General features: G+C 48.2%; 1 protein-coding gene and 1 long non-coding RNA gene across 6 annotated transcripts in view; one reads left to right on the forward strand and one right to left on the reverse strand.

Annotated features, from left to right (window-relative positions):
- LOC142840195 (uncharacterized) overlaps positions 1-15323 on the reverse strand; it is a 251734-nt gene extending 236411 nt beyond the window's left edge. For both annotated transcript variants that reach the window (XR_012908907.1, XR_012908908.1), the window contains exon 1: positions 15086-15323. This is a non-coding gene — a long non-coding RNA (uncharacterized LOC142840195). The remainder of the gene's footprint in view (positions 1-15085) is intronic.
- A 1178-nt stretch (positions 15324-16501) lies between these two features.
- Cited1 (Cbp/p300 interacting transactivator with Glu/Asp rich carboxy-terminal domain 1) lies at positions 16502-21344 on the forward strand. 4 transcript variants are annotated; one of them, XM_075956778.1, is made up of 3 exons: positions 16502-16631; positions 20059-20183; positions 20703-21344. In XM_075956778.1, exons 2-3 carry the CDS (start codon positions 20124-20126, stop codon positions 21276-21278), a joined length of 636 nt encoding a protein of 211 aa, XP_075812893.1. In that variant the 5' UTR covers positions 16502-16631; positions 20059-20123; the 3' UTR covers positions 21279-21344. The 4 variants fall into 4 exon arrangements, with proteins under 4 accessions (XP_075812893.1, XP_075812892.1, XP_075812890.1 ...); XM_075956777.1 differs by lacking the exon at positions 16502-16631 and adding an exon at positions 16787-17173; XM_075956775.1 differs by lacking the exon at positions 16502-16631 and adding an exon at positions 17905-18150.
- The last annotated feature ends 5674 nt before the right edge of the window (positions 21345-27018 follow it).

The following is a 27018-nucleotide window of genomic DNA, read 5'->3' on the forward strand; positions in this document are numbered from 1 at the left end:
TCACACACACAAGGATGGCTATAATTAAAAAGTGAAAAAAATTGCAAGAGTTGAGTATGTGGAGAAGTAGAATCCCTCGTGCATTGCTCGGGGAAATGTAAAAATCCCACGACTGCTGTGGGAACAGTTCGGTGATTCCTCAACAAGCTAAACATAGAATTACCTTCGCTCCCAGCAACTCCACTTCTAACTACATGCCCTAAAGAACTAAAAAGAGGCGCCCAAACAAATGGCAATAGTTAAAAGGTAGCCAAATAAATATTGTAACAGCCAAATAAACACTCATAAACTAGTGAATGGAAAAACTGTGGTATCTGCACACAACAGAATACTATTGAGCCATAAAAAGCACTAAGTTCTGAGACGTGCTACGGTATTAAAACCATGCTCAGTGAGAGAAACCAAATAGAAAAGCCCACACATATTGTATGGTTCCACTTACATAAACTATTCAGAATGAACTGGACCCAGTGGAGCAAACCTGTAATATACGCACTTAGGAGACAGAAGAAGAGAGTTACATGGGTGACAGAGGAAGACCCTGGCTCAAAAAATAAGCCTCAAGTGATGGCAATAATAAGTAAAATAATATATTTTAAATAATAAATAAGCAAATGCAGAGACACCAGTTTGACTCTTCCCAGAGCCCAACAGGAGTGTGAGCAACTATTGAATGGGAAGTGGCTTTAGTTTGGAGTAATGACAATGTTTAGGAACTAGATAGCACAACTTTGTGAACATGCCAAATGTCACTGGATTGTCCACTATAAAAATGGCCGACTGTCCTGTGAATGTCACCTCACAAAACCCACTGCAGTGGAGATGCCCCCTGTTGATCCCCTTGCTCATTTGTAGTGTCACTTCCTCAAGACAAATCTGGGGCTAGGCACCAGCTGGATCAAAGAGCATGTGCATTAAAAACAAACACAACAACAATGGGCTGGCATTCTCTGAACCTTTGTCGTGGTTCCCACTGAAGTCTGTGTATGAAGGTAGCTTGCTAAAGGCACCTTCCCCTCAACTTGGTCTTCACCCATCTAAGAGGTTAAGGTAGCCATTGTTTGAATGTTCACTTTTCTTTAATGATATTGAGCATGTTCGACGTGTTTGTTGCTAAATCCTTTTTTAAAGGAGGCTTATTTATTGTCACTGTTCCAAATAAACAAAATAATTAGATAACCCCCAACTCAATTTTCCTCACGCCCACATTCTTCTCAACATAAATAGCTCTCCCCAAACCACAAGCATAAGCTGGTTCTGGTATTTCCATAAACAGTGTGGCTAGAAAACAGTTCCGAGAAAATTTAACAGGATTCTGTCATCTCTCGGCCTCTGGTATAGAAATCCTTTTTACAGAATGGCACATTTAGCTATTGCTTTAGAGATCCTCTTGGGCCACGTTCCTCTGGGTTTTCTTTTCTTGAATATAGGGGAGTTTGTAGCTCACTGACGATAGCTAATAAAATCACTTAATTTGAGACTGTCTCCGCACTTCTTTGGTTATTTAACTATCAGTGTCTCCCACTGTGATGCAGATCGTTCCCACCTTCTCAGGCTCAGGACGGCCACATGACTTAGGGACCTAAGTCACTGCTGGGAGGACTCAAGGGGAAGAACAGTTACTCTAAGCTTCTGCTGGTTCTCTCTAGCTTCCCCTAAAAGGCACCCAAATACCTTTGGCAGCCCTGTTGGGATTTGCTGTGGGTGCCAAGAGACGTTGGCTAGCATTTTTGGTAGTGATGATGAACACCTCGTGAGGACCGTTGTGCTGGGTTGTGAGGATTATATGCATGTTTGTAAGCAAAATCAGGCAGAAAACAAATTGTCAAAATTGGAAATCAGTTGGGTATTGGCAAAGGTGGGAAGTGCCATTGTCACAGTCAGCTAAGTACCATGCACTTTTTCTTTGTCTGCCCCTGTCCTGCCCTGGCCAATCACCTCCAGCCCTCTCCTCTGCCTGGATGATGGGAACTAGCATTGCCTTGCAGTTTTCTTTTTAGAAAGTCCAGGCTATCTTCTCCTGAAGGTGCCTGTCCCCTGTTTATTGGTCCCGGGATAGGATCCTGGTATTACTAGTAGCATGGGAAGCTGGAAGCAAGGAAAGCTGTCATCCCTCCATCCCTGTTCCTTCTACATGAAGTACGAGCCTTCTCTGTCAGTCACCATGCAACTCGCCTCCTCTTTGCATCTTTGTCTCCTCCTCAGAAAGCCCTTCATCTTCTCCAGAGCACGTTTGGCCTGGTTGATCTCTGCACCCTCCCCTCTGATTCTCCTACAGCTTCTCTTAGGGTGCTGAGGATGGAACCCAATGAACAGACAACTGACACCCAGACAATGTACTAATCAGTGGAGGAAATAAACACGAATCAAGCACAAAATCCCTGCTCTCCTAAAGGTCTCTTTTTCTTTCTTTTTTCACAGCCTTGTCTCTTGAGACAGACACACACACCCTTTTCGAGACAGGGTCTCATTGTGTAGCCTGGACCTTGCTCTGTAGACCAGGCTGGCCTCAAGCACTGAGATCCACCTGCCTCAAGCTCAGACTGCTGGGATTAAAGGTGTGTGCCATCCTGCCCAGCTGGGGGTTTCTCTCTCATTGGAGGTAAAGATATGACCTGGTGGAGCTATGCTCGGGGGGGGGGGGGGAATGAAGCAAGGGAATAGAGCTGCTCTTTTAAAAATATCTTATTTTTTAAAAAAAGATTTCAGAACACTCAGGCCTTCATGAGAGACAATGTCTCAAAAAACAAAAAGAAAACATACCTGAAGAAGGGCTGTTGGAGAGATCCATGCTGACCAGAGACCTGACTCCAGATGTGTGAGCAGAGGGACAATAGATGTAAAGAATCTAAGATAAAGGGGCTGGGAAGATAGCTGTAACTCCAGCTCCAAGACCTCTGGCCTCAGTGGGCACCCGCATCCGTGTACACATACCCGCATGCATACACACACATACACATACTTTAAAAATAATAAAAAGAAATCTTAAAAGAAAAGAGCCTACACACAGCTTTGAGCCTAACCTATGTATCTTTCTAAATATTTACTACACATTTTTGGAGATGTAAATAGATCATTCATTAATTTTTAAATATTTACCTTCACAGTGATTTCTTCTGGAATGTCATACTTTTTTTCCCCCCTTAACTTGATTTTGTTGAAATTTAGGCTTAAACGCCTGGAATGCACTAGATTTGTTAAGGCCTTTCATTATTGAGCCAGGTATTTTCGATAAACCTGTTTGTCTTAGAAAGAAAAAAACAGCCTTGAGGCCAGGCTTGATAGGGCATGCCTTTAATTCCAGCACTCAGAAAGCAGAAGCAGGTGGGTCTCTGATTTTCAGGCCAGACTGATCTACAAAGAGAGTTCCAGGGCAGCCAGGAATGCCTAATGAGAGCCTGTCTCAAAAAGAGAAAGATGGATAGATAGATAGCGAAGAAAGAAACGCCTTAAGCTGGTCAGAGGGCTGCAAACCTATAATTCCAGTACCAGAGGGGTTGAGGCAGGCCTGGGCTTCATAAAGAGACCATGTTCGGCTGAGGTGGGGGGGAGGGGGACGAAGATAAGCAGTAAAAGGCAAGTGCCATACCATATCCAAGACACAGCCAGACCAGTGTGCCCAGAGCTAACAAAAACAAAGGGGAGAGCAGGAGCGGGAAGTATGGAGAAGCACGAGGAAGAAGCTCTGTGCAGACTTTGCCTTTCCCTCTGGGGAGGATGAGGAGCTATTATTGCAGGTGCCTGAACTAAGGAGAGGATTCTTTGGTCCACGGTTTGGAGAACACACTGAAAGGGGGCAGGAGCTGGAGAGCTGAGATGAATCAGCAGGCTACCGCAGTGAAACAGGTAATAGACAGGAGGATGGGGGAGGGGTGAATGTGGCGCCAACACCTGTGAGCTAATCAATGACAGAAGCAGAAAGAGAAGGGGAAACACACAGCTCAGGCAGGGAGAGAGAGAGAGAGAGAGAGAGGGAGGGAGGGAGGAAGGGAGGGTGGGAGGAAAGAAAGAGAGAGAGAAAGAAAGAACGCAAGAAAGAAAGAAAGAAAGAAAGAAAGAAAGAAAGAAAGAAAGAAAGAAAGTGCAAACTCCAAAGCACCTGCCATGCAAATTTGATGACCTGAGTTCAAGCCCTAGAACCCACAGAGTGAACCAATTCCTCTGACCTTCACATATACCCCCATGGCATGTGCATCCCACATTTACACACATGCAAGCACGCACATGCACACACACAAATAAAAATTAAAGCCGGGCCTGGTGGCACACGCCTTTAATCCCAGCACTTGGGAGGCAGAGACAGGTGGATCTCTAAGTTTGAGGACAGACTGATCTACAGAGCAAGTTTCAGGAGTACACAGGAGTACACAGAAAAACCCTGTATTGAGAAACAAATTAAAATAGCAATAATTAATAATAAATTAAAAGAAGAGGGGCGGCAACAAGGGCTGGGCTAGTGGAAATGGAAGTGGTAAGAAGAGCCCCGGCACCAGGCTGCTCTGGAAGGGCTCTTATATGGAGAGCATGTGCTCATCAGGCAAATACTGGCCAAGAGCATGGTGGGATTTAGGACTGAAAAGTAGGATGAACAGAAGTGCTTGTTTGCTGAACTTGGGGGGATCAGAGAGGCAACAAGCCTTACATGCTCACATTCAGGGCAGAAGCCTGGAAGAATTGCAGGAAGCCTGGAGCTCACCCACTAGGGGTATAAGGCGGAGGAAGAAGGTCATGGCAATGAACGCTTTTCTGAGTAACCAACCGTCCCCATCTCCATGGTTATCTGCCCACATTACCTTCAATGACCACAACATCAAGGCTGGATTTCTTAATGTGGTGTCCAAGTCTGGTTCCTAGTTCCCATCAAGGCCTCTGACTGTGCTGTCCCTGGTGCCTTGGCTCAGATGTCGCCTGCCTATCTTCTACTCCATTCCATCAACATCTGCTCTCCTATCTCCTCAGTATAGTTATCAGGAATTCTTTGAGAACCAAGGTGATGCCTTGGTCCCCTCGAGGTCTTAGTGAGGGAAGCAGGGGTTCACTTCACATTAGTAGCCTGAATAAAAACTGCACAACGAATCGTGGCTGACCCTAAGTCCATTGCAGTGGGTCAGTAGGCCTGACTTCCCATACAGTCCTATGTGACAAGAGGAAAACAGGGCCAAAGAGGTGAAGTCAGGCTTGGAACTGGACTCAGATTGGAAGGCTGACTCCATCCCCCAAGCAGCAGGGAACAGAGGTCAGGGGAGAATAATTACTCACATGTGTACAGCACTGGAGTTTCTAGCCACAGACATTATCTCATCCAACCCTGGCACAGCCTCACGATGCAGATATTCTTACTTTTCCTCACCTTCCACCTAAGGAAACTGAGGCCCAAAGGGCCAGTTGCTTGCCGAAAGTCAACCAGCCAGGAGTGGAAGCCTAGAGACTCGAACCAGGGTCAGACTGTCACTACGAGACTAAGCCACACACGCGGAGCTAAATGGGAGGTTATCCAATGACTCTGGCAACCATTCCACTCTCTACCTAGCCCGTTATCCCTTTGAGCTTTCCAGCTAATGGTAGCATGAAATGGCATTTCCTAATCCTTCAGGCCATTCCAGGACTCATCCATATTCCAGAGAACAAAGAATCATCCATATTCCAGGCCCCAAAGCCAACAGTTGGAAAAGGCTTGAAGACAATGCAAATCCAAAGAGTGGTCAAGGTCCCTTCTCTCTAGGAGCTGGGCAGAGGCAAGCCCCACCAGGCTGTGAGAGAGGGCGGCTTCCTCCCATGGTCCCCTAGCCAAAATACCCCTGGAGAAGTCTCTCTCAGTTATGCTCCTTTCCGGCTGGGCACTGGGCCCGGACAGTTCTTGGCTGGCAGCAGCTGGGCCCTTGCACCTGTCGATCTAGCTCCCATGCTTCACAAACACCCCCCCCCCCAGCTCTGTGCTGGTTCCAGATGGCCGGTCACTTATGCTTTCACCTCACTTTAAGCCTTTTCCTTAAGAATTTGATTTCTTTTCCTTACCCTGTTTTCTCCCCCAAATGCCTATTCTCCACTGCTCCCCCTGTCCCCATCATTATCTTTCTCTTCCTCTCACTGAATTTTGGATTTCTCCACTGAATATATACTTCTTGTTCAGGCTGTCCTTTTGGCCTTAACTCTAACCAGGTGGAGTGCTAGCTTCCTCCTCTGTCACACAGCGAGGTTTAGACACAGTCATCCCTCCAGTCCCCATCTGCAGTATTGGGGTTTTCGTTATTTTGTATGCCTGTGTGTTTGTGCGTAGATGTATGTATATGTGCACCCGTGTGGAGATCAGGGGTCAACACCGGGCATCTTCCTCAATTTCTCTGCATCTTACTTTTGGAGACAGGGTCTCTCACTGAACCTGGAGCTCACTGATTTAGTTAGACTGATGGTCGACAAGTCCCAGGGATCCTCCTGTCTCCACCTCCCCAGCAATAGGATTATATGAGGGCTGGGCTTAAAGGCCTCAAACGCACAGAGTCGCCTGCCTCTGCTTCCTGAGTGCTGGGATTAAAGGTGTGCACCACTACAACGGTGCTCCTGGCTTTTTTTTACACAAGTGCTGGGGAATTGAACTCAGGTTCTCGTGTCTACACTGCAAGCACTTTACTGACTGAGCCATCTCCCCATAGTATTATTATTATTAGTTGTTTATTAGCTTGCATTCATTGTGTAAATGATGGGTTTCATTATGGCATTTGCATATAACCCATCATATACTTTGCTCATGTCCTCCATTATTTTCTCTGGCTCCCTTCCCACTAGTTCCTTTCCTCACCCAAATACTCTCCCTTCTAGCATCATCTCACATGCCCTTTGCAGAAAGGTGAGAACTGCCGTGGGGGAGGGGAGAAAAGAGAAGGTGAGGCAGGCAGAAGTGGCTTCCAGCACCAGTGTTCTCACTTGCTAGCTGGGCCGTCCAGTCACTTCCCTTCTCTGAGCTTTCCTCCTTCGATTATAAGATAGGATGGATGATAATGATGATGATCACTGAACATGGAGTAAAGAAAACGTATGACAATTGACCTTGTACAAGGTGAGAAAGGTCTTTATGAACTAAGGGGCAGGAGGCAATGGGTGTTCTTAAGGAGGCAGAAAGGTCCCGGGGTCAGTAGCAGAGACACTGTGGCTGGTCAGCCTGGCTTGACTCCTCAACCTCAAACACACAGGCTGTACAGCCTCAGTAAGATGTTCCATGCCTATTCTTCTCTTCTCTGTCAGGAGCACAGGGACAACATAATAACAATGCTCCACTAACACCTTAGACTGTTGTAGGACTCGGTGAACAGTAAGGGCCTGTCACCTAGTAAGTGTTCAGTGAACATGACCCCGATGTTAAATTCAGACCCAGTAGGAATAATGCTTCCCTGAGCTCATGTACTTGGTGGTACTAGAAACCTAATCCGTGTAGGATCTACAGTTAAGGCTGCTGGACCTCAAAGTCAGCTTCATGGAGGTTGTACACTGCAATTCAGTTTGGGTTCTTCTCTCCAAGCCATTGGTCCTAGGATGAGACATGAACAAAGCCCGGAAGAACCAGCATACAATTCCAGCTACTCTTGCCAAAGGGGACACCGTAATACATAAGGGACCTTGAGCAACCAGGCCTGTGATCCTGTATGCTTAGGTGACGACAGAGCCTGCACCCTGACCTTCTGAAATACGTGCCCTAAGATCCTGTTCACCTCTAGCTTCAATAGCTGATCCCCAGAGGGATAAATCTCTGAGGCAGCAGGAACCAGTGGAAATATTTCTAATTCCCCAGGTTATGGACGTGAACTGAATCACACATCCATGTTAACCTCCAAAGTCAAAGGCCAAGAGTAACAACAGGGCCTAGTATCTCAACCTGGGACACTTAGCCATGGCAACAAAGGTTCTGGCAGAGGAGGATGAATATGAAACCTCAACTAGGATAGAACTGGGAGGTTGAGCAGGAAAAGGCACAGACCCGAAAAGGGGCCATGCAGGTAAATGCCCCAGGCACAAAGATGAAAAAGAGAGGAAGGGCCATTATATCTCAGGTCTTAAGCACAAGGAAGTTTCATCGGCCTGATGTTGCAGGGAGCCAGATGAAAATGGCTTCAGCTAGGGCTCAGATGTACTTCATGGTCGAGCATTTCCACAACATGGGGTTCAGAGTTCGAACTCTAGCACTATGAGAGAGAGAAAAAAAATCCCTGCCTTTTTAAACCAGTAAAGTAAGCTGCTGGGTGATTATGGCACACACCTTTAACCCCAGCACTTGGGAGGCAGGCGGATCTCTGCGAGTTCAAGGCCAGCCTGGTCTACAGAGTGAGTTCCAGGACAGCCAGCTACACAGAGAAATCCTGTCTCCAAAAACAAACAAAAAAAAGGAAAGAAAAAAAAAACAAGTGGGCCGGGCAGTGGTGGCACACGCCTTTAATCCCAGCACTCTGATCTACAAGAGCTAGTTCCGGGACAGGCACCAAAGCTACAGAGAAACCCTGTCTCGAAAAACAAAACAAAAAACAAACAAAAAAAACCAAAAACAAACAAACAAAAAAAAACAAGTGGACTGAGAGATACTGTGTTGTGCTGAGAATGGCAGGTGGCAAAAAGAAGAGAACACACAAGACCCCAAAGGCTTGTGTTCCAGAAGCTGAAGAGAAACCAGGGAGGATCCGGCACCCTGAAGGCCTAGCCTACATGTATTCAGAAAAGCGTGATGAGGCCCCTGTCAATCCTTGACGTGGAAAAATTTACAGACTGAGATCCCCTCACTCTACCCTTCAGGGATTTGAAGCATATGTCTATGATTGTGCTAGGCTAGAGGAGCCAGAGATGGAGGGGGGGGTGCAGTAAAGACAGTGTCTCTAGGGTCCTCAGGAGAAAGCTCCTCTCTGTGTCAATAGATGGAGGCAGGGGAAAGTTCTCCACAGTTTGGCCCAAAGTCATCCCGAGGATTGCTCTTTTTGACACAACCTCACACTTTCTTTCCAGTCCTATATTCCTGGCTGTGTGCAAGCTATTTCCACTTGGATGTTCTGCCAACAGCTTAAACTAAACATGCTTAAAGCAGAGTTTTGCTTCCCCCACAAAGCCTCACACCTTCCCGAGGCCTCCAGCTTCACTGCTGAAACCCAACAGCTCAAGGGCCAGGCTGCCTAGCTGCTACTCTTTTCCCTTCTCTGGCACCTCACACTCTCTTCCTTTGAACCCTATGCCTTTCCCTGGATGATATTTCTTCCAGAATCCTCTTTGCCATCCACCAGGCTGCAGCCCTCTCCCACCCTGTACATGGTCTCAAGACATGGCTATGACTGTCCCTGACTGGGACTGCCTTTAACTGGGCTCTTGCCTCAACCGGAACCACTTAGACTTTCGGGCCACATGTGTTCACCATTTACCATGAATGGATGAGGTGAAGCAACCATTCTAGAAGAAGGAAGGAAGGTACAGATGCAGACGACAGACCAGTCGGTAGCCTAGGGGAGTTTGACCTCAATGGTGAGTCAGTCAGAGTTTGCTGTGAATTCCAGCTCTGCTCCTTACTAGCTGTGGGATCTAGGGCTTGATTCACCTCTCCGAGCCTTGATCCTTCCTTCCAAACTGCGGCTGGGGGTGAGGGACGGGGTCCTTGTAGCTGTAGCATGTGGAAGGCTCTGGTTTCATCTCTAGCATAGTAAAACATAATAATAAGTCAACAACATGGAGATGATGGTTGGTTTCCTAGGGTTCTTGGGAGGTTGAATGCTAGAAGGGACACAGAGGAGGGGCCTACACTGGTTGAGCATTCTCAAAGAACAGAGTGGGCAGAACCATCCAGAAAGATGAAAGAACCCCAATGGCTGGAATTGTTTGTGTATCTTTATTTTTTCTGTTATGTATAAATGTCAGGAATTCAAGCAGGGAATCTGCTTAACTGGGTCCAGTTGCTGGCCCTCTCCAAACATTCCCCCGCCCCTTTGTCAATAAGAAAGCACCACTAGAATCTACAGCCTGACTAGGGCACCAAGGGGTATTCAGTTATCTGTAGATTTCTATTTTTCTGGGCCCTTTCCTCCTAGTAACTGATATTATTCCATTTCTTCTTCTCCATCTTTTTTTTTTAAAACTCAGCAGCAAAAGCAGGCCTGTCCAAGCCTGCTGGGCTGGCCGGGGTCAGAGGAATGCAGCCGCTCCCTCCATTGAATGGCCAGGCCAGGCCAGGCACTCGATCAGGCTGGCAGCAGCAGGCGCAGGCCAGACCTGGGAAGCTCCAGCACCTTGCTCAGAGGGGCTGGAAAGCGCTACAGACGTTAGCTCATCACTCCCTGGCAGGGGCCTACTGGTCTGCTATTCTCACTAGTATCTTCCAGATGGGGAAATGGAGGCACAGGCCCACTTGGAGCATTGCAAATGCCCAGGTTCTAAGATGGCTTCTGGGCAGAGTCCCCAGGTTGGTGAGGGAAGAAGGATCACCTGAACTTCCACTAATGGGCTTCATTTGTTTGGATTGTTGGGGTGGAGGTGATTGTTAAAAGGGGACCCAGACTACAGCCTCTGAAGGGGACAAGGAGAGAGCTGGGATGGGTAAACCTTAAACAGCTGCAGATGCACTCAGAGATGGCTAACTACTCTCCCTAAGAGGTTTACCGCTAGCAGTACCTCTGCAAGAAGAGGCATGGAGACAGTCCACAGAACCAACAGCCAAGGGTTAACGACACTGCTTGGGGGTGGATTAGTATGTCTTCCTCTAGTACATTCCTGTTCACTCAAAAGTCGGTTCCGTGAACAATTACATTTATAATCAGATAAAATGTTATTTTTAATTACTAAAAGAAGAGAGAGAGAAAACAGAGCTGAGGATTCAGTTCACTGGTACAGTACGCATGAAGCCCTAGATTTGATCCCCAGCAGTGCAAAAACAAAACAGAAACAAACAAAAAAAGAAAGGCTGGAGAGATAGCCCAGGGGTTAAGAGCACATACTGCTCTTCCAGAGGACCCAGGTTGAGTTTCCAGCATCTACAAGGCAGCTTACAACCATCCAAAGCTCCAATCCGAGGGAATCCAGCACCCTCTTCTGGCTCTGTGGCCACCAGGCACCATAGACAAGGTACACATACATAAATGCAGGCAAAACATCCATACTCATAAAATACAAATAAATAAACCTTTTTAAAAACTTTTAAAACAATAAAGAAAAAGAAGATGCGCAGCAACAGCACCTGGGATGTGGACAGAGCCCTGGACTTGGAGTGAGAAGACCCGGGACAAATAACTCCGACTCTGAGTCACAGCTGTCCGGGAAATGGAGGGAATCACATACAGTTGGCAAAAATGAAAAGAAATGGTCTTTGTGAAAGAGGCTTTTTAAGAAAAATATTCATTATAAAAATTTCAAGCATTCCCAAAAGAAAACAAAAGCCTCATACACCCATCCTCAACAATTTTCTCATTTAATCTATAGCCCCATCTGGTCTCCTCTGGCCCACACTGAACTATTTTAAAGCAAATCCCAGATAGGCACCCTTTTCCCATAAGTACTCCACTATTAACTGCTTTATGAATGTTTACATTTTTCATAATTAAAAATAATAGATGATAGCTGTAGAAAATTTGGAAAATGAAGAAACAATTTATTTATAAAGAAAAGAATAAAAAAATCACTCATACCCCACCACACAGAGACAAGCACATTTCAGAATAATCAATTATTTTTCTATGCATATATTAATTTTTAGCAAAAATTGGATCATATTGTATACGCTATTTTTAGGTATCATTTTATTTTAATTATAAAAATAATAAGACCATATTACAGAAAAATGAGAAGAAATTACCCACAATCCCTTAGCAGCTAATATAAAAACTGTTAATAGTTCAATATACTTCCTTCCCATTTTTTTCAATTTGCATTCATAATTTTACCACTAGTAGAATACTACTGATTATGCACTTTTCAAGTTATGAATCTATTCTAATTGTGAAAAAACAATGTAATCATACTGCAAAAAAATTTCGAAAAGGAAAAAGAAAAATATTACTCATAATTCCACTACTCAATTATAATCACTGTTAACATTTTAGTATATTTGCACCCAATATTTTTTCTATGTATACTTATAATTTCAACAAAAATAGGTCCAAGTACTTAAGAGGCTGAGGCCAAATGATTCAAGGCCTTCCTAGGCTACAGAATAACATCCTGCCTCAAAAAAAGAAACAAAATATACTTTCAAGGAGCTTAATAACTATAAATGTACATTTAATTAAAAGAAAAATAAGCTAGATGAGGTGGCACACACCTTTCATCCCAGCATCTGGGAGATAGGGGCAAGGGGATCTCTGTGAGTCTGGGGCCAGCCTGGTCTACACATTGAGTTCCTGGACAGCCAAGTCTACATAGAGAGACCCTATCTCAAAAAAAGGAGACATTGGGTTGCTGAGATGATTGCGCAGGTAATGAGCCTGATGGCCTGAATTACATCTCCAGGACACACATTTGAAGCTACCCTCTGACCTCCACACATACACGGCGGCAGGTGCACACAGGGCACGCGTGCACACCTCCCACACACACCAAATACGTAAATACAATTACATACTAGAGAAAACAGAAAAGGATAATTCAGAATCGTGTCCCTTACTGGCACTGCCTCTCAGGTGTTTCTCCGGCCAATGCTTTATTCCCATAGTCCTATGGGGTTGGAAGCAAAGAAGCCTTCATTTTGGAGCCTTTGTACCCTCCGCACCTCGGCCTCATATTTATGCAACTTTGTACCCAGGGCTTTTATTCAATATTTTGTCATGAATAAAAGTTCTTAAAATCTTAAAGAATTTGGGAGGTAGTGGTTAAGGTACCAAGGGAAACTCCCTGGCCATAGACCTTTATGATTGGTTTCTATTATAAACAATTCTCCTTCATATATGTATATGTATGGAATGTGTGTATATGTATATGACAGAGAATTGTTTATATATGTGTGTATGTATGTATGCTTATTTATATGTAGCCCAGGCTGCTCTAGAACTTGCTGTGTAGCCCAGGTTGGCCTGGGATTTGCTGTGTAACCCAGGCTGTCCTGGAACTAATGATCCTCCTGAGTACTGGAGTAACAGGTGTGTGCTACCACATTGGCTTTTCTAAATATACTCAAATAAATGTGTGTTGGGGAGTGAAGAGATGGTTCAGGAGTCAAGAGCGTTTACTGCTCTTGCAGAGGTCCTGGGTTCAGTTCCAAGCACTCACATAGCAGCTCACAAACCACCTGTAACTCCAATTCCAGGGAATCTAATTCCCTCTTCTGACCTCCTGCATGCATATGGTGCAAATGAAATCACGAAAGCACACACACACAATTTTTTAATTTAAATTTGTACCTTTTAACTTTTCTGTGCACATATTGACTATATTTTTGGGGTCCATTTCTACATTTACAGACTGACCTATAAGCATAATTATCTTTTACCAACCCCATTTTTATCCCAGTCACATGGTCCAGGCAGCTTTGGCAGTGGCGAGTGGAGTTTTGAAAACAAACCTGCATTCTCATCTTTTCCTTCCTGAGTTTAGAGAGCTCTTTCATCCTCCTCCCAGTCTGATATTTCAATTACTCAGTCAGCAAGTGTTATTGAACCTGAAGGGTGTGAGCTGTGGCAGGGATGGGGTCAAAGGAAAAGAATCAGAAGGCACATTACAGCACCAACACCAATCCCAGCATGTACTAACCATTTTACCACCCAGCATCATCACTCGAGCTGAAGATTCCTTCCTAACCTTACAATTTCTGTTAATTTCTTACAATATACACTTAATAGGAAAACTGAGCACACATACACCACCAGCACAGCCTCTTACCCTAAGACCACACAGCTAGCAAATGGCAGAGAAGGGATTTAGTCCAGGCGACTGACCCCTGAACTTGCACTCTGGACCTCTTCTTTGCCCTCCAGGCAGCAGGGTGTAGGGCTGTAGGGTAGAGACTGCAGCCAGCCTCGCCAGAATAAAAACTCCCTTCCTCTTGACTGTGCCAACTTGGGCACTTCTCTGAGGCTAATTCACCTTTGTTAATCCAACCTCACAGGGGTGTCCTAGGAGTTGGATGAGATGATGCGAGAGAGAGGATGCTCGTTGTCCGGCTCATGATGGACATTTAGAAGATTATTGCTGGGTGAGCATCACTTCTCTCTTGGCTTCACAAGCTTGTGGTCTACTTGCTAAGTTGGAGAAAAGAGTTTAGCGGAGCTCCGAGCTAACCCTGGAGTCGGCTGGGAAGTCAGTGATCTAAGGCATATTTGCCTAGAAATGCAAATGTCTTCTTCGCCCCCACTCAGTCTCTGCCACTAACCTCAACTCCCATTCCCCCAAAAGGAAATGGGTGACTTTTCTGCTTCAAAGCTGAGTGCTTATAGCCCCTCTCATTCCTACTCCCTGGGAGGTGGGCAGTGGAGATGACAGGAAGTCACCCGTGGGGTGGGGATCTTTCTGGAACTTGGGCATGTAGAAGTGTGGTGGAGGGCGCTCCTTTTTCTGGCCTTCAATGGTCCGGATGGGGGAGGGGGCTAGCTGTTGAGCAACTGCTCCGGAGACACTCCAGAAGCTGAGATGAACATATGCCTCTTTCTAACAATTGGCCTGGGAGCCATCCAATAGATGGAGGGCGGATCCACGGGTCTGGGAACGGGAGCCTGCAGCCCAGCTGTGTCCTGTAGTTTACAACCAGCCCGAGTCCAAACAGAGGTGGAGGGGGCAGGTCAGGGGTCCAAATTAACAACCGTGATTCAAACGCCAAGCCTAAATCCGCTCCTTCTCCACCCTTGCTTTCACAGAAACTTTTCTCACCCCAGGCAAATACCGAGAGACTTTGGAGGTGTACCTCTCCTGCTACCCCAGTAGAACTTTAGGGTCCCACAGACCGCGCCTCTTCTCTGCAGGAAAGAATCAGAGTCTTGGAGCCAAATGAGAAAGTGTAGCAATGGCGTGTGGAGTGTGCTTGTTACCCGGGTTGGACTTGCAGCAGAGTGACTGGGGGGGCAGCAATGAGCAGCGCAAGAAAGGCTGCTTTCTAGCCCAACGGGGGTAAAATGGGTTTCCCTAGTTATCCATCCAGGGTACTCACCCTAGCTTCTTCGAAATGCCAAAGAAGGGCCTAGATCTGTCTCTCCATTGATGCCCCTCTTTGTCAGCAAGCCAGTCATTTCATCAACAAACAGGTCTGACTCTGTTAGAAGAGCAAATTCAGGGCACTTGCGATCCTAAAAGAAGAAGAAGAAAAAAGATCTTCAGGTCTTTAAAGCCAGTTATGACACAAGGCACACACAGTGAAAAGGCCTTTGTAACATTCTTCCCTCGTTTCCTAAACATCGTACTTTTGCAAAAGGCCATGTTTTACAAACAGCGTAAAAACTGAGTTGTTGAAAGGAGAGGGTGGGAGGGGGTGGGGGGCTTGATTACAGAGGGTAATCTTGGTGGCCTTCCTGCAAGGGGTGCGGGGGGGGGGGAGTTTCCAGCCGCAGGGAACATGCCTTGAAATGGGAAGCCCCAGATCTCTTTTAGTAAGGATTTGTAAGAAAACGTACCAACACAAGAGAGATGTGCTCCAAGTGCAAAATGTTGTTCTTGCTAGATGTGAATAATTATATAATCAAAATAAAATAACCTGGCATCGTGGGAAGGCAAGAGGAATCTCTGCGAACTCTGTGGCAAGCTTTTCGAACCCGCTGCCTGTTCTTGGCTTTTCCGTGAACCATGTGAACTGCATGCGTGCACCTAGCCCCATGGTCCCGTCCCGTAGAACAGCATTTCTCAGCGTCGTCGCATCCTGCCTCTTTCTGCCCTGGATGACCACAAGACAGAAAGCCTTGACATCAACCCTGGGCCTTGAAGGAAGCCACGGAGGCTGCCATATGATCCCTCTAAGTAGCTCTGAACAAAATGTAGGGAGTGTTGGGGGAAAAGCCCCCTCCAACCTCAGCCCTTCCACAACTACGAGGCGAGGCGATGTAGCCCGAAGAGGGCAAACCGACTCACAGAAAGCCCTGCAGGAAACTAAGACCGTGCCTTGCCTACCCCGTCCCGTGTGCAAGTCCCTCCTGTGGGTCTTTCTCTAAGCCAACAGCTCTCCTCTCTATCCATTGAAGCCCGTACTGGCCACACGCTTGATTTAGGTCAGAAAACAGACACTAACAGCTCTCCCTCGCCTCGGTGAAATTACTAAGTGGAATTTATTGGGCAAGTCCATGCAGGGTGGTGGGGAGAGCCCACGTCCTGGGTTCGGGCTGCCACCAGTTTTAGAAACACAGATACGGGCCAGAGCACTGGGAGAGAAGTGACCATAATCTGGAACCAGCAGCCCCACCCAGGTGACTGTGTCTTGCCCCCAGGGCTGAGGGGCCGGAGGGGACGCACGGACTCTGTTCCCTAGCCCGCCCTCTGCTTTCACAAGATCCACGGTGACTGCACCAGCTCGAGCGCCTTTAAAGGGCCACACACGCCAGCCGCCGCTATAAAATGTTCCCAGCGGCACAGCTGCAGAAGTGCGCTGCTGAGCTGCGGTGAGGAGGCTCGCTCCGCCCGGCTGCTCCGCCCACAGCCTATCGGCGCGGGGCTGCTCCCAGCAAGGAGGACCAGACTAGAGGAAGGCGCAGCACCCTCTCGGGCCCTCCGTGAGTATCCAGTTCAGATTTTGCCACCAACTCGTCCACGAGCCAGGACATGTGCTAATAATGCCCTAAGCCGGTTATAAAGACGTGAAAATTGGGGGGAGAGGGAAAAAAAGGGGGGAAAAGGGTCTGTCCTTCCTGGGATTCCTAGCCGAAGCCAGCCTGCTACCGTGTGCCTTTACGCAAGGGCTCTCCGGGCGGCAATGGGGGCTTGAGAGCCCGGGTCCCCTTGCCAAGAACCAAGCGCGGTGGCTTGCTAACGCCACCGCCCTGGAGTCCGGTGCCGAAGCTGCGGGCGGGCACGATCGCGGCCGGGGCTGCTAGGCGCTGCACGGTGCGGTGCAGCGGCGCGGCGCGGCTGTTGCAGCCTTTTCCCAGGCGCCTTGGGGTCGGGTGGCCGCCCGTACGCCTGGCCGGGGGAATCCGAAGGCAGCGAGCGGCTCGCGGCGGCGGCGTAAGTGCCAAGGGGCTGGGGGCTCGGCCGCTTCGTCCACGTCCCAGCCCCTGCGAGCTTCCCTCTCTCCCGGGCAGGCGGCTTCGCGGAGGTAAGCCGGGCCGCCGGGCAGGGCGCTGGGCTGGGACAGCGGGAGATGAGGACACGGCCGGAGGCGGAGCGGCCAGCCCGAGGGGCTGGGGGACTTGTTTGCTGCAGGAGGTGCCCGGACGGGGGGGGGGACGGCAGGCGGCGGGACTGGGCGCCCACTTGTCCAGAGGAAACCGCAGCAGCTCCCCTCCCGCACCCGCGCTTTCTCTGGCTCTGCTTCCCCGACTTCGCCAATAGCCGGGACTGCATCAGGCCGCTCGGGAGCCGCACAAAGCTCTTGTTTCCTTGGGGGGCTGAAGATAGAGGGGCTGCGGGCCGAGTGTCGCCGAGCTGACGGCTGCAAGTTGGATCTTTGGGGCAACTTGCTATTTTTTTGCTCCCCCCCCCACACACACGCAGCCCACCCCGCTCCCTGCTCCCGCGCACACACCCCTCTCGAGGGGAAGCGGCGGCGCCCAGCCCCTACCTCCGCGGGACGCCTGAGCTGGGGTAGGACAGCTTGTAGGGGCCGTGCCACTTTTTGGCCCTGTGACCTTGGGTAAGTTCTCGCACCTCTGGGCACCTCGAACGTTCGCTAAGCAGCCGGGAGCACAGGCAGCTTCGGACACTCCGAGGACGCTCAGAAGTGTTGGTGAGGCGCGCGAGCCGCTGCCACTGGCGCCAAAGTGCGCCCCCGCGCGCGGAGACGCAGCGGGTCCCCAAACTCGCGCTGACGCGGAGACCCCGTGTCTCATCGCCTGTCTGCTTCAGAGCACCTGAGGTAACGGAAGCTTGGAGCCCTCAGGCATTGCTGCTTGCTCCTGGCGGACAGAGCTGCGTCCGGCCAAGCCCCGCGCTGGTGGCCCTCACCGGGGCGCATCGAGGAGGCCTGGGGAGCTGTCGGTAAACAACGGGCTGCTTGGAGGCGTGCAAGCCAAGCCGCAGTGCTGTTTGGATTTTTTTTAGATTTCTCAGTAGCAATGGAGATGGAGATTACCGGTTGGTGCCATTTTTTAACTTTTGCTCCCTGGACAGGTTCATGACCCCCCCCACCTGCCTCTCCCTTTTCTCCATCCCCGCTTCTCCTACCCCCCTTTGGGCGCGGGGGAGGATCGATGCGGGGGGCGGCCAGGCGGGGCTGGGTAGCGGGAGGCGCAAGCCGCGGAGCCGGCACTTGTTGCGCGGCTTTTTCGCGGCGGCTCCCGGCGGCTTCGCAGTGGTCACTTCGTGGCTCGTCCAGACATTCGTGAAGCAAGTTGTTCCCCTCCAATGGCCGACGGATCGGGTAGGGGATAGAAAATGGGATCGCGGGGGGCAGGAAATAAGATCACCCCAGAGATGGGCTCCGCGCTTTCCGAGCGGGCTGGCGCGCCTCGAGGGGAATGTTACAAGGGCCTGCCCTGAGAGAGGACACCAGAACACACGCACTTTCCTCATATTTTCTAACCCCTGTTAGTGTTGCTTTTGGGGAGGGGGGGCTTTTTTTCCTTTGGACATTTGGGTACGGGTGCCATACGGGAGGGATAAGATGGAGACGAAGGTGAAGCGATGAGGAACTTGCTATAGTGGCGGTGCTGGCTCTCCTGACGACGAGACGCTTAGCGCCCTTGGCTTGAGATAGATGGCTGAAATATAGATGGCTTGCATCAGCTCTGTTTGTACTTCAGTCAAGCAGTGGTGCGGGACCCAGCAAGTGCCCCCTCCATGTTTTCTCCTTTTTTTCCCCTGCCTTCCTTTCTCCCAGTAGGCGGTTGCTGAAGGGGAAAAAGGATAGTGGTACCTTTAGAAGCCAACGCATTCTTAACAACCGCTGGGGGTAACAAGGAGGGTAGAGTCCCAGCAAAATTCTAGTCTCTTTGGGGAAATGACTCTTGGGTTCCTTAAGATGACAATGCTAGAATATATGAGGGTTTTAAACATATGCTTCCAGAAAAATAAGAAATTTTAATTTTCTGAGTTCGAAGTGGTTTTTTGTTTGTTTGTTTGGTTGGTTGGTTTTGATATTTTTTCCCCTTTATTCTCTTATATCTTTGGCACATGGGCAAGAGAATCATTTCTTTAGAAGCCATCTGAGTATTTCGGGTATGAGAACTTGACCTGTGGTCAGGAGAGCTATGTGGCAAAGGACTGCAAGATGCTGCTTTACAAACTGCTGCCGCTGCTTCCAGGCTGAAAACCATCGGATTCATCGGGTTTTCCCTCCAGGAAGAATCCTTTCTTCTCTCGTGCCCACATGGGTGTGGCCTGGCTATGGGCTCTGGGACAGTTGTCCTAGGAAAGCCCAATCTAGGGACTGTCTCGTAGGTGCTTGAGACATGGAGGAACTGAGCTACTTCCAGCTGTTCTGTGGCTCCTGCTGCCTCGGAGCCTCCAAAACACCCTGGTCTGCTGTCTTCTTGTAGGCATACCCCAAGACAGGGCTTTGGAGACTCTAGGGCATCCTTCTCCCGAATTCTCACTTTCCCCCAGTCCCATCGGAGACCTAGACCTGGCGGCTAGTGGTCCATTGATGTGGTGCGCTGCTTTCTCAGGGACATGCCTGCTCTGGGAATCAGGAACAGCGCCACCCCTAGCTTTGGACTCTGTAATAACCTGTATGAGTAAATGTTCATGTGTTCTCTCTCGGCATTGGGGGTCGTTGTTAGAGCCTGGCTGAATAGAGCATATTCCTGGCCTCGGGTCAGAGTTCACCTCAGTCTCTGCTCCCTGCCCAGATCCTCTCTGTTTTTTTGTTTGTTTGGTTGGTTTTTTGGTTTTTTGTTTTGTTTTGGTTTGGTTTTGGTTTTGTTTAGTTTAACCTGATCAGCGTCCTTGTGTAGCTGAATGGATCGTGACTTGGAATTTTCTAGTGCTTCCTTTGTCAAGAAAGCCTTTCACCTTTATTCATTTTTTCTCTTTTACTTACAGACGAACAGCTCCAGCTGGAGGCCTCAACTCCCACCGATTTATCTGACTTCTGCCCAGACTCTGAAATGCCAACTATGTCAAGGCCTGCACTTGATGTCAAGGGTGGTGCCAACTCTGTGAAGGAGGTAAGTTTTGCCACTTTACCGATGGAGATACTGCGGCATGGAAAGATGGACTTTAGGGGACATGCTCCTAGCCTTCCTAGGTGTGCATGTAGCCAGTGTGATTGACCAGAGAAGATACAGCAGGGCTTTGTCGGGAAAAATGAGAGTAGCTTTTGTCTAAAAGCAATTGAATTGAACTCACTAGGGGTATTGAAAGACAGACAGCAGGAAGGGAGCAAAGAAGCAGAATTGAAACAAGACCACTGTAGCAAAGAGATTATAGTGGGGCTGAGGAGAGGGACAAAGGGGTGCCCTTTTTAGATGGGGGCCACATTGAGTAGCAGGGGAGGGAGGCCCACTTTGGATAACTTAGGAATCAGAACCATAGTAGCCAAAGAAAACTCACTGTCCAGGGGCTCTTCCTCTCGCCTGCCCACTATTAGCAGTAAATGCAGGGCATGCAGGAGCAGTCCAGATCCAGTGAATGCCAAAAAGAAAACCAGGAGGAGGGCTACTATGGTGTACCTTTCTGTCTTCTAGGATGGCGACCAGGAGATGACCTCTCTGGACTACTCCAACCTCGGGGTGAAGGAACACAAAGCAGTGGCCATCCTGCACTACCCTGCGGTCAACTCAAATGGAGCCAAAGCCAATGGAGCTCCTGCGAGCTCCTCTGGATCAGCATCTCCAGGAGGCTCTCCTACTGCCAGCCCTTCTACCAAGCCCCCACCCTTCAACCTGCTCCCTGCCCCTCATCTGCTGGCCAGTATGCAGCTGCAGAAGCTTAATAGCCAATATCATGGGGCCGCCGCCGCTGCAGCAGCAGCTGCTGCTGCCACTCCAGACCAACCAGGGGAGGCAGGGCCCCTGCAAAACTGGGGCTTCGGGGTGGAAGAGGTGGAAGGGGTGGAAGGGGTGGAAGGGGCAGAAGGGGGAGAATCAGCCACTCCTTCTGGTTCCCAGAGCCCTACTATCATTGATTCTGACCCAGTGGATGAGGAAGTGCTGATGTCTCTGGTGGTAGAGCTGGGGCTAGACCGAGCCAATGAGCTTCCTGAGCTATGGCTGGGGCAGAATGAGTTTGATTTCACTGCAGATTTTCCCTCTGGCTGCTGATTCCAAGTGTCCCTAAAAATTGAGGAACAAAGCCACCAATTCAGTTGTAAATAAAAGTTACTTGCAAAGAGATAACTGACTCTGTTCTTTATCAATGTCTAAAGTTGTGGTGTGCACTCTCATAGTCTTGTTAATTCTGGGTTGCAAGAGTCTGAGGATTTTGGGGAGGGTTAGCAAAGGTGGCCTCGGAACTCTTGCTGCTGCTACCACTGCCCTGATCTCCTCAAGAGTCCAGGTACTTAGCTTCAATTCCCTAACACCCCACAAACACTGTCCTCTTGAAGGTTGAGCACAGGAGCTGGTGGTCAAGGCATTCTTGGAAGACAAGCTGCTTCAAATTTGTCTGCAGCTTCCTTGCCATTGGCACACCCTTGGCTACATGGCATATGTTCCCAACACTAGAAGCCGCCAATCCAGGTTTGAAATGATGGCTCAAGAATTAAAAGCATGTATTGCTTTTGCATAGGACTGGGATTCAGTTCCCAGCACCCACAGGGGCAACTCACAGCCAGCCATAATTCCCATTCCAGGGTATCTGACATCCTTTTCTGACCTCCAGCATCAAGCATATATGCGGTACACATATATACAGGCAAAATGCATACACATAAACTTTTTTGTCATTAAAGCAAGATTCCAGGTGCCTTCTTCAAGCCCCTCTGACACCTCCTTGCTCCTCCCCTCCAAGCCTAGATGACTCTAAGCTAGCCTGTGTGTCCCCTCATTCCTACCTCCTTGGCCTACCCTGTGTGAGGATGTCCTATTTGGACTGGCCCTCTCCAACCTAAAAAGTACAAACAAGGTCCAGGCTTGACAACTTCAATGTTTAGAGACCTCTTGAGGCAGTGAGTTCAAAAGAAAGCCAAGCGACAAGATAATGACTGCCTCAGATCCCAGGTCTTAATGCAGCCCTGGCCTCATGTAAGGGCTGGAAACTGCTGCCCACATTTCGGACTCCTGAGGATGTTCTTCTTTGACCACTGAACATTATTAATTAGCCTTTGGAGAACAACATGAGACTTGTCCCATGGTGAGCACATTCAAGACGCCTACTACTAAAAGGCCTTCCCTGAGGACCTGTTCAGAGTCAGGCACTTTGCTGAACACTGGGATCAAGAATTAGACGAAGTTTGTACCTTTGAGGGTGTTTCCCATCTCAGAGAAAGAAGGGCACAAACATTGCAATAAACTGTATTCTCCAGAGCACAAAGAACAGTGTTATTTGATCCCAGAAAAAGAAATAACTCCATCTACCTGTGATGTTTGGGGAAGGCATTCTAGGATTGAACCGGTCCCTTTATTTATTTTCACATCTTACAAGTAATAAATACATGGTATAATCTAGGGTATGTCGCTTGGTGGTAGAGCACTTGCTTAGCATGCATGAGTTCTGGGTTCTATCCCCAGCACTGCAAAGCTCAAAGCACCAATTAAGAAGTAAAAACTTAGGTTGGACAGAAGCAATCGAATCTCTGTGAATTTGAGGCCAGCCTGGTAGACATAGCAAGTTCCAGGCCACCCAGAGCTACAAAATAAGACCAAAAAGAAAGAAAATAAGAAAGAGAAAAAGGGAGGGAGGGAGGGAGGAAGAGAGAGAGAGAGAGAGAGAGAGAGAGAGAGAGAGAGAGAGAGAGAGAGAGAGACCAGATACAGTTGAAGAAGCCCTTGTCCAGCTTTCTCCCTTAATCCTGACCACCTCTGGTCCTCCAGAGAAATAGCTCTTTACCTGTTCAGAGTGTATCCTTGCCAACCCTGCTTTGGGTCTTGGTATGAAGATGTATCTATCCCTAGGGGAAAAAACTCTGTGTGTGTGTGTGTGTGTGTGTGTGTGTGGAGAGAGAGAGAGAGAGAGAGAGAGAGAGAGAGAAGAGAAATTATGTATATACATGTAATTTCTAGTATATATGATACATATAATAACTTAGTGCACACAAATATGAGGTTGTAGAGACCAAGGAGTCCCTCAATCTGCTGTCCGCAATCAAAGATACAGGAAAGTCAGTGGTGTGACTCAGTGTGGATGTGAAGGCCTACGAGGGTCAGAGGGCAGTCATAGCACCAAGATCTGAAGACCAAAGTTTCAGGAGTGCTGAGTAACATCCAAGGGCAGATGAGCAAGATGAGTGTTCCAGCTCTAATTCACCTTTCCTCTTCCTGTTAGTTCTAGTCAAGCTCTCAACAGATTAGATGATGCTTAGTCACACATCCATTACTCCATCTACTGATTATTTAAATGCCAGTCTCTCATCGCCACATCCGGAGATGGAAATTTTGCTGGTTGTATGGGCATATGGGCATCCTTAGCTCCCCCTGAAGTTACCATCGCACCTAGAGAAGGTGTTTCTGTGAGGAAGAGAGCAACCCTGCCTCCTGGTGTCCGGAGCCAAGAAGTGTGGTCACCTAAGCCGGCTCTCCGTGAAGCTAAAGGGGGAAGGGAGGCAGGACGTATCTTCCAGAGAGGGCCAGGTCTACGAGGGAAGGATAGGGACAGCGCAGACAGGAACAGACACAGTGGAGGACGGTTGTGCAAATCTCCATTACTGCCGCCACTGTTTCATACTCAGCCCTCTTCACAGCTGGATACCTTCATTAGTTCCAGAAGGCAAATCCTGGGGTCTCCTTGCTTAGGCCCTAGATCACACAGGTAAGGAGCAAGGCGTGCTGGCAAGGACCCCACAGCCTGGAGCAAATGAGGACAGGTAGCAATGTCTCTAAGAGCCAAGTGTCCATCTTGTTCCCTAGGGATAAGCTAGAGAGACCCTGTCCCTGATTAAAAGGAACTCACAGTTCCAAGGCAGTCATGGCCTTGAAGGATGAATTGGACTTGCACAGGGCAGCAAAACTAGTGAGGGTGGGAGCACAGCCTCCAATCAGAGGAACAAATGGAACATTACCAAGAAGATAGAACAAGGCCTGCTGGAAACCAGAACAAAGCATCAGAAAAAACCAATCTCGAAACGAGAAGGCTTTCTCAAGGACACAAAGCCCAGAAGCTAGGAAAACATTGATATATTTAACTACATTATTTAGCTGCATTTTTGTTGGAGGTTGGTTTTGGTTTGCTGAGGCAGGGTCTCACTCTACAGCCCCATCTGGCCTTGAGCTCACTAGGCAGCCCAGTCTGGCCTTGGATTCCTAGCAAACCTCCTGCCTCACCCTCCCAAGGGCTGGAATTGCAGGTGTGCACCACCACTCCAAAGCTGAACTGCACTCCAAAGACCACGCAGCCTCTGCACCCTTGTCTTGAATCCTGGCACTGCAGAGGTAGAAACAGGAGGATCACAAGTTCAAGTCCACCTTGAGCTACATAAAAAAGCAAAGTATTGAAAAAATATTTACAATAAGCCACACACACACACCAAAAAGTCAGGCATGGTGGTGCACACCTTTAAATTTTAGTACTCCTGACGCAGAGGTAGGCAGATCCCTGTGGCTTCAAGGTCAGCCTGGTATACAAACTGAGATCCAGGCCTGACAGAGCTACACGGGAGACCCTGTTTAAAAAACAACAAAATAAAAATAATATCACACAGGTAGGGTGGTGTACACCTTTAATCCCATTGGGATTGATAGAGGCAGGCAGATCTCTGTGGTCTACAGGCCAGGCTGGTCTACAGAGCAGGTTCTAGGCCAGCCAGGGTTACACACTGAGACCCTGTATCAAAAAATACATATCATAAACAAAGCCAAAACCAAAAAGTAACCAACATGGAGCTGGGGAAATGGCTCATTGGTTAAGAGCAGTTACTGTTCTTGCAGATTACCAGGCTTCATTTCCTAGTACCCACATCAGGCAGCTCACAACCACCTGGAATTCTAATTTTAGGGGCTCTAGCACCCTCTGGCTTCCAAAGGCACCTGCACACAAGTGGTGCACGTAAAATCATGCAAGCACACACACATAAATACAAATAGTAAACATTTTTAAAAGATAATCAATACACTAGACAGTATCTACAGTTTACAGACACTCTGATAATGAGGGATGAGCACTGCATTGCTCTGCGCTCCCAGAAAATATGGTGGTTGTGGAGTTCCTGGAAGGGAATGGGAAGTCACAAAGGAATCTATGTTTGAGACAGAGGCGCTAGCTCTCCCAGAACTTGCAATGTAGACCAGGCTGGCCTCAAACTCACAGAGGTCCTCCTGTCTCTGCCTCCCAAGTGCTGGGATTAAAGGCGTGTGCCACCACCATACCCAGCTCTAAAACATTTTTTGTTTGCTTGGTTGGTTGAGACAGGGTCTCACTATGTAGCCCTGGCTGACCTGGAACTAAGTAGAAGAGGAAAGCCTTAAACTCAATGATCCTCCTGCATCTGCCTCTCAAGTGCTGAGATTAAAGGTGTGCACCACCACCACCACACCTGAATAGAATAGTTTTTTTTATATTTTTTTTAATAAACCAGGCTGGCCTTGAACTCAGAGATCTGCCTGGATCTGCCTCCTGAATGCTGGGTAAATTAAAGGTGTGCACCACCACCACCTGGCTAGGATTCTTTTTATTTTATTATATATAAATATTGGCGTTTTGCTTTCATGTCTGTATGTGCACCATGTGCTTACCCAGTACCTCTGGGGATCAGAAAAGGAACCCTTTGAACTGGAGTTAGTGTTGAGAACTAAATGTAGGTCCTCTGCAAGAGCAGCTAGTGCTTCTAGCCAATAAGCCATCTCTCCGGCCCCTCTAAAAGTTTTAATACTTGACAAGAGTTGCTCACTCATGTTAAGTGCAAATTTAAACTATGCCAGAACTTCTGGCTCTAGAAAAAGATTATATAGACTCACTTTACATCGCTTCTCTCCATGAAGTGCAATTACATGCCTTAGAAAGAAAACAAGACAGAAAAAAATAGACTGGCTAGGAACCCCAAGACTTGGGAAGCAACAATATTTATCTCCCACATACTGGCAGATAACCCGAGACTGAGTGACAAGGAAGAGAGAAAGACTGCGGGATGCTGGGAAGTGGGTATGTTTTCTCTAAGCAAGAGACTGGGGAAAAGAGCAGCCCACTGGGTGACTAGTAGGAAGACCTAAGCCTTACTCCACAGCTGAAGCTCCAGACAGCCATCTTGGGCTTTGCTGCATCTAAATTCTGAGCTGGGGCTCCATTGGGGAGCTGCATTTTCCTGTAGCAGTCAGAGGCCTTGTGTTTCCCAACCTTGTGCTCAGCAGCATAAGAAGACCCTAGTTCAGCTGCTTGCTCACCCCAGAGTATCTATGGCCCAGCAGAATCAGGCATCACAGAACTTAGAAGGCCTTCCGTTCCTGTCAATAGGACCACCAACGTCTAGAAGAGGAACCCCAGGAAGAGCAGAAGAATGAAGCCAAATAAAATAACATTGCAAGGCTCAGAAAATGAAACCGTTTGGGGGACCACAACCGAAACTGCTGAACTGTCTCTCTAGCCCTGAAATAAAAGATTTAAATGGGATCAAGAGTCACCAAACATAGGCTGGAGAGATGGCTCAGTGGTTAAGAGCACTGACTGCTTTTCCAGAGGACCCAGGTTCATTTCCCAGCAGTCACAAACTATGACTCACAAACATCTGTTACTCCAGCTCCAAGGAGATCTGCTACCTCTGGCCCCTGAGGACACCTGCACTCACATGAGCATACCTCCCCGCTGCCACGTGCATACACATAATTAAAAGCAATGTTTTAAAAGTTTGCGAAAGAGTCACCTAACATACCTGAAATGTCCAGGATGCTAACTGAAAAAAAATCCGTCACCTTAATG

The sequence above is a fragment of the Microtus pennsylvanicus genome, chromosome X, assembly GCF_037038515.1.
Source record: "Microtus pennsylvanicus isolate mMicPen1 chromosome X, mMicPen1.hap1, whole genome shotgun sequence".
NCBI lineage: Eukaryota > Metazoa > Chordata > Mammalia > Rodentia > Cricetidae > Microtus > Microtus pennsylvanicus.

What these genes read in the sequence shown, in the direction of transcription:
- Cited1 (XM_075956775.1), top strand. An exon ending in GTGCCAACTCTGTGAAGGAG is followed by an intron (nt 20,184 to 20,702) that starts GTAAGTTTTGCC and finishes TCTGTCTTCTAG; the next exon opens with GATGGCGACCAGGAGATGAC.